The sequence below is a fragment of the Scyliorhinus canicula genome, chromosome 4, assembly GCF_902713615.1.
Source record: "Scyliorhinus canicula chromosome 4, sScyCan1.1, whole genome shotgun sequence".
NCBI lineage: Eukaryota > Metazoa > Chordata > Chondrichthyes > Carcharhiniformes > Scyliorhinidae > Scyliorhinus > Scyliorhinus canicula.
Genome location: NC_052149.1, coordinates 94,993,012 through 95,006,467, shown reverse-complemented (window position 1 = coordinate 95,006,467; position 13,456 = coordinate 94,993,012). Strand labels below are relative to the sequence as shown.

Genomic DNA, 13,456 nt, shown 5'->3' with positions numbered 1-13,456 from the left:
GAACTATTTTCAATTAATTAATAACAGTTACTTTGAAATGGTTGAATATAAAAACGGCTGTTATACAATTGGATTTGTATTTTTTTAGCGGTGCATTAAATTGTTAAAACTATTGCTGTATTTATGTAACATCTAAAAATAAAACTTGAGAGAAGTACTCTAACTATTCTTTTGTTTAATTACAATTATGGTAAATAAATATCTAGCCTCCCATTATTTGTATCTTTTGGGTACACTGCTCTGTAGCCACCTTGTGATGATGTTCAGTGCATCTCAAGTTCCAGATGTTAATTTTAACCATAAACTGCTAATCCTACATATGATTATATTAAATATTGCTGTTTGCTTTATTTAATTTTGTATTTCTCTGAATCTTTGTCCTGTGCGGGTTTTGTATTTGAATCGTATTCTCGCTGCAACAGTAATGTCAATTTTTATGTATTAAGAATCTTTTCATTTTGCTCTCTATATTGTATGGAATACAACATGTTTCTGAAAGGAAGGCTGTTTCATATCCTTACCCTCCTGACATCAAACAAACCTCTGATATGTAAATGTAGCCTTGGGAAGAATAGATGCAAAGCCTCATTTTGGATGGATGCCAAAACTTTGTTACTTAGAATTATGTTTGAAACATGAGCAGAGCAGCTGACCAGCAATTTGTGGACAAGTTGAAAACATCTGGAAGGAAAATCTTGACTGGACTATTATGGTCTGGTATATCTCTTCTGAAAGAAAAGAGAAATGAAATTTGGAAAGTTTTCAGCATTCTGCAGATACTAATGTTTAAATATATTAATCACAGATGAACCATTTGTTGTGTTAAAGTAATATTTAGACAGTGCCACTGTGGCTCCCCCTGAGTTTACAGCATAAGTAAACACTGTTTAACTCTTACTGACATTTATTACACTTTAGTAGAAGACCAGATGTCTAATTCTTAAGGTTTTCTCGCTCATCATTGAGATTTATTACATTTTTTGTGAAATGAAGTGCCATATTCCTTTAAATATAACCAGGTGGTTCTACATTTCCCATGCAGATTGTGCATTTGCTTCAGAAAAAAATACTCCAAAATGAAAACAAAACAGGTTTTTGCATTTGTCGACAATGGGATCATTATTACTTGATTTATTGTCTCTCCAATTTAATGCTTTCATTATACCCCAATACCACCTGCTTTAAGATGCAGGAGTCTGCTGACAGATTGACTCACATGGTGTCTGACACAATTTCGGTCCTTGTAACTGTGCAGTATGGCAATGAAGATTCCAAAACAAATGCGAATATTCAGGAGGAGTAGGGAGTACTGAGTGGGGTGCCCCAATCATTGGAGCTGGAGCAAACTGGGAGCACGGGTGTGCCCCAGGTGTTGGTTTTGAAGGGAGGCCCGGGGGCAGAGGGTACAGCATCCAAGGCATTGATGTTGAAATTACGACTGTTTCTCATTTATATTAGCATAAATTGGAGAATATTGTAGCTAACACCTAACTTGGAGAAATACAAGAGTCAAAGAATGGAGCCCAGAAATTGAATACACTGCCCAGACTTGCTGTTTAGGTTCATACATGCCTAATGGCCAGCTGTCTGTTGGATGGTACCCTCTTGTGATGGTTTATTTTGGAGGGGAGATAAAGATATAATTAGCATCATTTCGTGACAGAACCTGACCAGTGTCTGTGCATGTGAAGATGTGGGGGTAAGTAAAGGCCAAGTTTGCTTACAGGAAGGAAAGGGGAGGAAAAAAGCAATGAATGCAGTTAGTTATCTGCTAAACCAAACTTCCTAACTCAAATCTTTTTCTATATGCATTTTGTTGACATCGCCCCCCCCCCCCCAAAAAAAAAGAAACAAAACTGAAGGAGAACTTAGAACATACAGTGCAGAAGGAGGCCATTCGGCCCATCGAATCAGCACCGACCCACTTAAGCCCTCACTTCCACCCTATCCCCGCAACCCAATACCCCTCCTAACCCATTTGGTCACTAAGGGCAATTTAGCATGGCCAATCCACCTAACCTGCACGTCTTTGGACTGTGGGAGAAAACCGGAGCACCTGGAGGAAACCCACGCAGACACTGGGAGAGCGTGCAGATTGCTTAAACATGCTTTTTTCCCCCACTTCTAACAATAAATACATGGAACGTTAGCTTCCATCATTGGTGTGTTTGTGAAATATAATGTACCATTTTTGTATGTGAAATACTTGCTCTTTTCTTTACTCCGCTTTCTGATACTTAGTTGTGATTGGCTTGATCCTTCACATGGCTAACTCCAGCTCTCTTGCTCTGTGTTGAGTTGTGTCTCCACCTCCACCCACCTAAGGCTTGCGAGAGTGATCTGTTTTCTTGAATTGAACCTGCACTAAAATGGTCATAACTGCACTTGGGGATATTAATGAAAGATGCCACATAAGTGTAAGGATAGGGATGTGGTTATGTTACTAGATTATTGTAGTAACAATATTGGAGCAGGACATCTGCCTCAAGCCCGTTCCACCATTCATTAGGCCATGGCTGATCTATAACCTAACTCCATATACCCATCTTTGCCTCATATTCACTGATACCATTGGCTACCAAACACAAGCTATGAATTTCGGTTTTAAAAATTCACAATTCACCAAGCATCAGTCGCCATTTTGAGAAGAGTTCCAAACTTTCATAACACTTGTCATGAAGTGTTTCCTAATTTGAAGGTAGGTTTTGGACATTGTCATGACCTTGGCAGAGACTGAAAACGTTTACATTATTTTTTGGTGTGGAATACCTAGGTTTTTACGAAAAGAATGAAGCCGCAAGGTTCATAGTTTGAAAGAAAATAATTCTGCCACTCAAAAATCAATGAACATGAATATTAATAACCATACTCTGTCTTAACTAGCTGGTTATGTTAAACATATTAACCATACAGTGAATGCAGTTATTTATCCGCTAAACCAAACTTCCTAACTCTAAGCTTTTTCTATATGCATTTTGTTGGCACTCCAAAAAACTGAAGTCAGATACTTATCAGAAATTGGAAAATTAACTACTTGGTCCAAGTACTGTTTCAAAGATTTATATAAGGGCTGAGATTCCTTGAGCCTTTCACTTCTAGCAAAGCTTTTATTCAAATCTCACGAAACCATCCCAAGGTTGTCGATTTCTCTATTCAACACAGTTGTCGCTAGCTTAGGTGTAGCCATCTGGGGTCAGAGCTCTCCTGGTTCTCATGTTCCTTAAATCTGGAGACTTACATCTATGAACACATACTCTCTCTTCTCAGCTTGGCTATTCCAAAAGTATAATTCACTGTTAGTACAGTGCCCAAGTTAATCAGGATTTTGAAAACTCTTGTCACCATCGAGAATTTCAGCAGAATTCTGCTGGAAATAAGTGTTCTCTGCTCAGCAACTAGAAGGAAAAGAGAGCCTTTTAGCAAATACAAGGGGAGCAAATCAACGGAGGCATTGGTGGAGTGCTGAAAGTGCAGGATGGAGTTTAAGAAAGCATTTAGGAGAGCAACCTTTGTGAGTATGTGACCGGGTGTGTAGAGGAGGACAGTGCTCTTGATACAGTCTACATGGATTTCAGCAAAGCCTTTGACAAGGCTTTATAGGCCTTTGGGAGGACTACAAAGGAGGTAAATTCACAAGGAATAGAGGGTAACTTGAGAAGGTGGATTCAAAATTGGCTTACACAGGATGATGACAGACGGCTGCTTTAGTGACTGGAAGCCAGTGTCCAGTGGTGTCAAATAGGGATCTGTGCTGGGTCCCCTAATGTTTTATATAAATGACATATATGAGTATGTGGGGCGGTAGGATCAGTAACTTTGCAAAGGCACAAAGATTGGCCGGGTGATTAACAGTGAGGTTGAATGTCTTGGGTTACAGGAAGATAGATGGGATGGGCATAGAACATAGAACAGTACAGCACAGAACAGGTCCTTCAGCCCTCGAAGTTGGGCCGAGCATTGTCCGAAACCAACATCAAGCTATCCCACTCTGTGTCATTCTGGTGTGCTCCATGTGCCTATCCAATAACCGCTTGAAAGTTCCGAAAGTGTCCCAACTCCACTATCACAGCAGGCAGTCCATTCCACACCCTAACCACTCTGAGTAAAGAACCTACCTCGGACATCTCTCCTATATCTCCCACCCTCAACCTTATAGTTATGCCCCCTTGTAACAGCTACATCCACCCGAGGAAATAGTCTCTGAACCTCCACTCTATCTATCCCCCTCATCATCATATAAACCTCTATTAAGTCACCTCTTATCCTCCTCTCCTCCAAAGAGAAAAACCCTAGCTCCCTCAACCTTTCCTCAGAAGACCTATCCTGCAAACCAGGCAGCATCCTGGTAAATCTCCTTTGCACCTTTCCAATGCTTCCACATCCTTCTTATAATGTGACCAGAACTGCACACAATACTCCAAATGTGGTCTCACCAGGTCATGTACAGTTGCAGCATAGCCCCGCGGCTCTTAAACTCAAGCCCCCTGTTAATAAACGCTAACACACTATAGGCCTTCTTCACGGCTCTATCCACTTGAGTGGCAACCTTCAGAGATCTGTGGAGAACTGTGTGCAACTCTGGTCGCCACATTATAGGAAGGATGTGATTGCACTGGAGGGGGTGCAGGGACGATTCACCAGGATGTTGCCTGGGATGGACCATTTAAGGTATGCAGAGAGGTTGGAAAGGCTTGGGTTGTTTTCGCTGGAGCAGAGAAGATTAGGGGCGACCTGATCATGGTGTAAAAGATTAAGAGGGGCATGGGCAGGGTGGACAAGGAGCAGCTATTCCCCTTAGTTGAAGGGATAGTTACAAAGGGTCACTGGTTCAAGGTCAGGGATGGGAGGTTTAGGGAGGATTTGAGGATAAACCTTTTTTTACTCGGGGGTGGTGACGGTCTAGAGTGCACTGTTGAGAGGGTGGTAGAGGGGGGTTTCCTCACATCTTTTAAAAAAGTTCCTGGATGAGCACTTGGCACGTCATAACATTCATGTTGATGGGCCAAGTGCTGGAAAATGGGACTAGGTAGGCAGGTCAGGTGTTTTTCATGCCACGGTACAGACTCAATGGGTCAAAGGGCCTCTTTTGGATTATTCTGGGATTATTTCAAATGAAAACCTCGCTCAACACCAGAGCAGCACACTCAATCTCGGCACCTCTATAACTTGGTGTTTTTCTATTGTTTACCTCCTGAGTAACTTGGTCACATGACCATAAACTGGAAAACAGGTGCTTTACTAAAAATCATCTCTGTAAAATGAAAAGGGTTCTTAAAGGTACTCGTGCCCCAACATAATGGGCCACAGAGTCCGATCTCCGCCGTGTAACGGCGGAGCACGATAAAGGTGCATTGGGGATATCTCTCTTCCCCCACCTGCCTCGCGGTTCCTAGGTAGGGTTTACACAGTGATTGCCTGGAAGTACAAACTTCCTTTGGGAAATTGCCCTGCCCTGGCAACCATCCAAAGTATGATATAAATCATGAACTTCAAGTGGTTTAAACCGACTGTTGCATCAATAATTACCCAGAGAAAAGTTAAAAGGATTAACTATTTTAACTATTGCATAGACCCACATCAACCCCCCCCCCCCCCCCCCATACACCTGACTATGCCGCCCATAGCGACTCCCCACCCCCATGGGATTTCGGGATTTTCCTCCCCTGCCCAAAGTTATCCCATCCCCACACACTCCCATGTACCTTGCCCCCTCCCCAACTCTTTGTTCACAACGTGGACAAATTATTTTGAAATGAAGAAAAATATAATTGATTTAGACATATCCCTGTCGAAGTTGATGGGTAAGTTAAGAAGCAAATATCAGGACGAATTCAGAGGGATTTGGATGGTTTATGATGTTGGACTGGCGAGATGTAGATTGCAATGCATTAAATATGAAATGGTAAGATGAGGAAGGGGGAACAATTAATCGAAATATCAGTTGATTTGAATTTAAAAGCAGAACATAAAATAGTAGATGAATCTGAATAAATACGTTTTGCTAAGCGCACTTATTTCATAGAATTTACAGTGCAGAAGGAGGCCATTCGACCCATCAAGTCTGCACCGGCTCTTGGAAAGAGAGCCTACACCTCCACCCTATCCCCGTAACCCAGTAACCCCATCCAACACGAAGGACAATTTTAGACACTAAGGGCAATTTAGCATGGCCAATCCACCTAACCTGCACATCTTTGGACTGTGGGAGGAAACCGGAGCACCCGGAGGAAACCAACGTAGACACAGGGAGAACGTGCAGACTCCGCACAGACAGTGACCCCCAAGCCGAGAATCGAACTTGGGACCCTGGAGCTGTGAAGCAATTGTGCTATCCACTATGCTACCGGGCTGCCCGATGCTGCTTACCAGCAAAGTATGAGACAACAGTAAATTAGCTGATCGTTGGCTGTATAACCAGAAGTAAGATCGCAGTTTCCAGCAAGTGGTAATGAGCTTGGGTTACAATTGTATTCACCCGATGATAGAATGTTTCAAATTTTGAATGATGTTAGATGTGGAGAGGGACAGACTATCATGGGGTTCTGCTTGATTTTCTTTCGTATTAGAGACTATTTATTGAATGGTTTATTTTCTGGAGATTTCATTGGTGGTTATTAAATTCTTGCTGCGACACACGGCGCGATTCTCCGCTCCCCACGCCGGGTGGGAGAATCGCGGGAGGGCCGGGCGACTCACGACATGCCCCCCTGGCACCCCCCGTGATTCTCCCACCACCCGCTCAGATGAATCGCCGCTCGCCATTTTTCACGGCGACCGGCGATTCTCTGGGCCGAGCGGCCTGCCATTCCCAACCGGTTCACGACGGCGGCAACCACGCCTAGTCGCTACTGTCGTGAACATGGGCGCCAAATGCTCGTTTGAGGCTTGTGGGGGGCGGAGAGGGGAGTGAGCACCACGGCCGTGCTCGGGAGGGGACTGGCCCGTGATCGGTGCCCACTGATCGCCGGGCCGGCGTCTCCAAGCGATGCACTCTTTCCCCTCCGCCGCCCTGCAAGATCAAGCCGCCACGTCTTGGGCAGCAGTGGGGAAGACGGCAACCGCGCATGCGCAGGTTGGAGCCGTCAGCCGTCGTGACGTCAGCCGCACATGCGCGGGTTGGAGCCGGTCAACCTGCGCATGCACGGCTGACGTCACTTAGGCGCCGCCGTCGCGTCATTCTCGGCGCGCCACCTTGATGCAAGCGTCAAGGCCCGGCGGCCGAGAGTTACGGAGCGCCACTCCTACCCCCCCGGGTGGGGGCGAATAAGGTGCGAGGAGCGGCCTCCGAGGCTGTCGTGAAACTCGGCCGAATTCACAACGGCCTTCCCGATTCCGCGCGGGAGCGGAGAATTCTGCCTACAGTGCATAGTTTTGGGGAACAATAAGCATCATGAGACAAATGACATTTTTGTATTTCATGTTTGGTTATGCATGCTTCGGCTTGCTTGTTATTTAAACCAACCCTGAAAACTCAAAATAAACCAAGTACACTCTTCAGGACAATAGTTGCCTTTTTGCTTTCATTGAGACTGAATATCCAGAAGAGAGTTTAGGTTAGAAAACAAAGTAAGTTATTAGTATTTCAGCAGTTGTCCTTTTATAACATCCATTTGTATATTTATACATTAATCTAAATCTGTATGAGAATTAAAATTCCTCACTTATGTTGTGTTTGTAAATCTATTATTTCTTTGCTTTCAGAAAGAAACTAATTTGTACTAATTTGGATTCATAATATTTTCACAGCATTTTAAGAAACAGAAACGGCTGATTCCAGAAAGAACAATATGGAAGTATTTTGTTCAACTCTGCAGTGCCTTGGAACACATGCATTCTCGTCGTGTCATGCACAGAGGTAACATCATTACAGAATAACCATCCCCTATCAGAAAACAAAATATTCCGTGTGTGTTGTTATTTTCTAATGGGTTTGTTTAAAAGCCGTATATCAGAATCAATTCCGCTTAAGTAAACAGACTTGATGTAGCACATAGGATAAGATACCAAAATGTTTAATCAACTATGATAAATAAGACAGAGTTAGGGACTAAGGCCAGGTCGAGTAGAAAGGAAACAAGTTGAGGGATTCTTTTTAAAACATTAATTCATTTCAAATCATCCACTTATTACAGGACATTTGGAGCACCATTGTGTTGCTTGTGTTAAGTCAGAATATGAGCCTGGCATTCTCTGCAATGGTGAAATTGTTGAGTAATGCAGTGAGCTAGCATTAATCGATCAATGTATTGATCCCACCACTAACAGTGCAATTTATCAACTCATTTTACAAAGAAGTATCTCTTTCCCCAAAAACAATATAAAATTACTACACAACAGACATTTGTTTCTCAAACTTGTTTTGAACTGTGCTGGCATAGTTGTGTTGGAGTGTAGAATGGTGCTCTGAAGATCAATCAGTTAGTTAGGTGGAAGCTATCACTTGGTTGGCAACCATCAACAGTTGCTGACTTCTTCCAGTTTCACAGCATGAAGATTGATGATGCAAAGTTGTTAAGGGGGTAGTCATGCTGACTCATTTCTAGCTGCTTTCTTCACAGGCATTGTTGAATGTAAAGTTAATATACCATTGATCAAAAGAATCATATGGTTAAAAAGGCTTGTGATTACTGCTAATTTTGTTCAAACCTCATATCTTCAAGTATAGCAATTTTAAAATATGCTGCTTATATTTAGTTATGAATTGCATTTTAGGTAGATAAGTTTAATTGTGTTGAAATTTTTATATATGTAATTGATTTTTAGATATTACATGTTTATTAACATGTGCTTTCTTGAAATTGGACCCCACCACCAAGATCAAAGTTATTTATCAGTTTTATAAAACAAAGGAAAATTGCATGAACTTTTACATTTGGGCATTTTCATCTGTTGTTTAGCATGGCTGTAATCTTTTTATTGGCAGGGCCTGTAAATGACAACTAGATCACAGCTATTTGCGATCAGGGTTTCTATTGAATTCATGAGGTCGGGAGGTGTGCATATAATGCAAAATAGTCAAGCTACTTCCCAAGTCAACAACTTTTCACTGATAAGAGAAAGATCAGTGAATTTCTCACAATTGTTTTCTTAATAATGTTCATTATATGCTAATTTGGGTCAATAGGCAAGCATTCAAAAGTGGTCTGTGTGAATTTCACATGAGTCCCAAAACCAGGGAAATAAAACGGCCTGCTTCCTCAAATGCCATACTATAAATTGTGCTTCTGGCCTCTTGGCATCATCATTTTTCAGTCACAGACACCATGATCTCTTGGAACTATCATGGCATGGTGCAGGTGCGTGAAACTCAAATTATTTTGATAAATTCCTTGCCATGTCAAAGTACTCCTCAGTTGTCTTGTCATTTTCATCTTGTTTTCTGTGCCTTTGATTTTCCGAGCTATCTCTCTTTTTATCTTGTATTGTAGTACCTTTTGGGTTTTTTTTCAAGAGGGGTATTGAGTTGGACGAGTGCTAGTGATTAATGGAGGGATCTGGTGAGGAACATCGGTTTTGTATGGGAAGCATCTGACCTGAGGTTTAGATTGCCTTTGTGGTGATGTGTTGTGATTCAGTTGAGAGAAAGCAAAGCAACTGCATGCTATTTGCTACTGCAGCTGCATTTTGGCACCGCTGTTGGTTAGAAGACTCTCGTACAACATCACTCCTCCTATTGCCTCGTTCTCATTTCTCCTTTGCAACACTATCTCATGCTTTCCTTGGGCTGACCCACGGTGCAGTACTGAGGGAATGCAAGGTGCTGTCTTTTGGAGATATTGAATTGAGGCTAGATACATAAAAACCACCATGGCGCTATCCAAAATAGAACATGAAATGCTACCTGGTGTCCTGGCCAATTTCTTTTACCTGCCCACGCCAGGCCCCACCTATGTCCTGCCCGCGCCAGGTCCCCCCTCTGTCCTGCCCACGCCAGGTCCCCCCTCTGTCCTGCCCGCGCCAGGTCCCCCCTCTGTCCTGCCCGCGCCAGGTCCCCCCTCTGTCCTGCCCGTGCCAGTCCCCTCCCTCTGTCCTGCCCGCGCCAGGCCCACCTCTGTCCTGCCCGCGCCAGGTCCCCCTCTGTCCTGCCCACACCAGGCCCCACCTCTGTCCTGACCGCACCAGCCCCCCCGTCCTGCCCGCCCCAAGGTCCCCCCCCCGTCCTGCCTATGCCAGGCCCCCATCCCCACTCTTCCCCCTCTCTCCCCCTCCCTCCACTCACTCATCCTCACTCCCCTTCTCCCTCTCACTACTCTTCTCTCCCTCCCTCCCTCTCGCGCCCCCCCCCCCCCCCCCCTCTCTCTCTCTCTCTCTCTCTCTCTCTCTCTCTCTGTCTCTCTTGCCCTTGCTCTCTCGGTACCCCCCCCCCCCCACCCCCCTCACGGGTACTAGTCTCTTCTCTTCCCCCCTCCTCCACTCTACAATGCCCTCCCCCCCCCTCTCTCTCTACCCCGCCCCCTCTCTCATCTCCTCCCCCTCTTTATCTCTCCCCCTCCTCCTCTTTCTCTCGCCCCCTCCCCCTCTTTCACTCTCTCTCCCCTCTTTCTCTCTCTTGCTCTCTCTCTCTGTCTCTCTTCCGTCTCTCCCCCCTCTATCTCTGTCTCCCCCTCTCTCTCCCCCCTCTCTCGCTTCCCCCTGCTCTCTCGTACCGCTCCCCCCCCCTCACGCACGAATCTCGTCTCTTTTCTCCCTCTCCAACCCCTCCTCCAACCCACAATGCCCTGCATGCGCTTCCTCCTTGCTCTCCTGCCTGCTGCTCTCTCTATCTCTTTCTGCTGTGAACAAATTGACTGCTGTTTCCTAAATTACAACAGACTACACTCCAAAAGTACTTAATTGCCTCTGGAAAAATTTTGAGACATCCTGAGCTCATAAGAACTAGGAGCATGAGTAGACCATCTGGCCCCTCGAGCCTGCTCCACTATTCAATGAGATCATGGCTGATCTTTTGTGGACTCAGCTCCGAACACCATAACCCTTAATCCCTTTATTCTTCAAAAAACTATCTATCTTTATCTTAAAATCATTTAAGGAAGGAGCCTCTACTGCTTCACTGGGCAAGGAATTCCATAGCTTCACAACATGAAAGATGCCATATAGATGCACATTCATTCATCCCTCCTCTACACTAGCACTCCTCATTCTCTCAGCCCACTTGCCCATTTTCCTCCCACACAGCTTGAGGTCGCTCTCTGTAAACTTCAACTAATCTGCACTCCCTGGTGATTGCCAAATTTCCTGATCCCTCATTCATTCCCAGATTCCTCATCCCTGCTGCCTTGTATCCGGTACTCATTTCCTTAATTTTTTAACACTAATTTTTGTTTTGTCTTCTTCACTCCTTCCGAAGCTCCTAATGAAACTTCCCTGTCAACTGAAACTTCCATTCCTATTTAAACCTATAGACCATCTTTAAGTGAAAATTGCAGTGTAAGAATAAAGAATAAAGAAAAATTACAGCACAGGAACAGGCCCTTCAGCCCTCCCAAGCCTGTGCCGATCCAGATCCTCTTATCTAAAACTGTCGCCTATTTTCTAAGGATCTGTATCCCTCAGCTCCCTGCCCATTCATGTATCTGTAAGAGGGGAGAAGTAGATCATCTCTTCAGAATGGCAAATACTTTGCAGCAAGTATTAGTCCCAATTAGTTCTGAGATCATTGGATGTACTGTTACAGGTTGAAAATGCTAGATAATGAATGGATTGTGTGATTCCAAATTACTGGGGTCCATCCTTCTGTGAAAGATGCAAGTTGTAAAAGAGGCCCATATGTCGCAGTGGTCTGAAGGCCAAAGTCTTGGCACTGACGAAAACTGTTTTGCAATTGCTACTTGGACATGACACAATTGCACTGCTCGGATTGAAGCTAATTTGTTCTTAGCTGCATTTAGTATTTTTAGTTCTTTCTAGTTTATTATTGACAATTAATATGTTAAAATAAAAGCAAAATCCCTTGGGGCGGCACAGTAGTGCAGTGGTTAGCATTGCTGCCTCATGGTGCCGAGAACCGGGTTCGATTCTGGCCCCGGGTCACATTCTGTGTGGAGTTTGCACGTTTTCCCTGTGTCGGCGTGGGTCTCACCTCCACAAACCAAAATGTGCAGGGTAGGTGGATTAGTTAAAGTGCCCCTTAATTGGAAAAAATAATTGGATACTCTAAATTTAGAGCATGTCCTGTACAAAAAAAGTCAGGACAAATCCAATCCAGCCAATTACTGCTCTATCAGTCTACTCTCCATCATCTGCAAAGTGATGGAAGAAGTCAGATGCTGGAAATATGAAATAATAATAGAAAACGCTGGAAAACTTAGCAGACCTATCGGCATCTGTGGACAGGGAAACCGAGGTAACATTTTGAGTTCGATATGACTTGCCCTTGCCTTCGATATGACTTGCTCAGAGCCTATATGGAGATGTCGACGTTGGACTGGATTAGGCACAGTAACAAGTCCAACACCAGATTAAAGTCCAACAGGTTTGTTTAGAATCACTGGAATCATAGAATTTACAGTGCAGAAGGAGGCCATTCGGCCCACTGAATCTGTACCGACCCTTGGAAAGAGCACCCTACCTAAGCCCACGCCTCCACCCTAACCCCGTAAACCAGTAAACACACCCAACCTTTTATTTTGAACACTAAGGGCAATTTAGCATAGCCAAACCACCTAACCTGCACATCTTTGGACTGAGAGAGGAAACCGGAGGAAATCCACACAGACACTGGGAGAACGTGCAGACTCTGCACAGACAGTTACCCAAGCCGGGAATTGTACCTGGGTCCCTGGAACTGTGAAGCAACTGTGCTAACCATTGTGCAACCATACCACCTTCATCAGGTGTGTGTTGGAAGACCTTTTATTATTCTCAATTTGAATCCTTATTGGTGAAACATAGGCTGGGATCGTCTGAACAGCGGCCATGATCACCAGGTTTCTGCTGTGCTCAAAAGTCCCCCTGACACGACACTGCTTGCATTTCTTTTGACTTTCACAGAAATGTGCAGCGCAGCATCTACACAGTTGAAGCGTCGGAGTAGTGGGGCCGAGTTTGGGGGTGGGGAGGAGTTGAGTCAGGGGCCTTGGGTGCAGATTGGGGAAGGTCAGTTGTTTAGTTATCCAGATGTTAGACTTTGCTTTTGCCTGTCTAATATTTCCTTGGTAACTTTCAGGTAAATACTATGGAACTGTTCCAACGAAGCCTCTGACTCTAGTCAGTGGCATTTTGGGAGGGTGCTGGGGAGCCCATCAGAAGTTGAAACTTCCCACATTGACGCGTAAAGATTTCTACTGGGTCCCGACAGGCAACCTCAATCGTACACCCGGTCTCCAAGATCGAGAGACCGGTAGATTTGACCTACAAAGTTCATTTATTTTGCTTGCGCCAATTGTTAAATAAATTTTAACAGCACCCATGATGTGCAACTATTAATTTCAGATTGAACAAATATGAAACATTGTGT

At 44.3% G+C, this 13,456-nt stretch overlaps 1 protein-coding gene across 2 annotated transcripts in view; it reads left to right on the top strand.

The window, feature by feature from the left end:
* The window catches only part of nek7 (NIMA-related kinase 7), a 265,715-nt gene that overhangs the window by 186,398 nt on the left and 65,861 nt on the right, over positions 1-13,456 (top strand). For both annotated transcript variants that reach the window (XM_038794849.1, XM_038794850.1), the window contains exon 7: positions 7,747-7,855. In XM_038794849.1, coding sequence (XP_038650777.1) covers positions 7,747-7,855 — 109 coding nt within the window. The remainder of the gene's footprint in view (positions 1-7,746; positions 7,856-13,456) is intronic.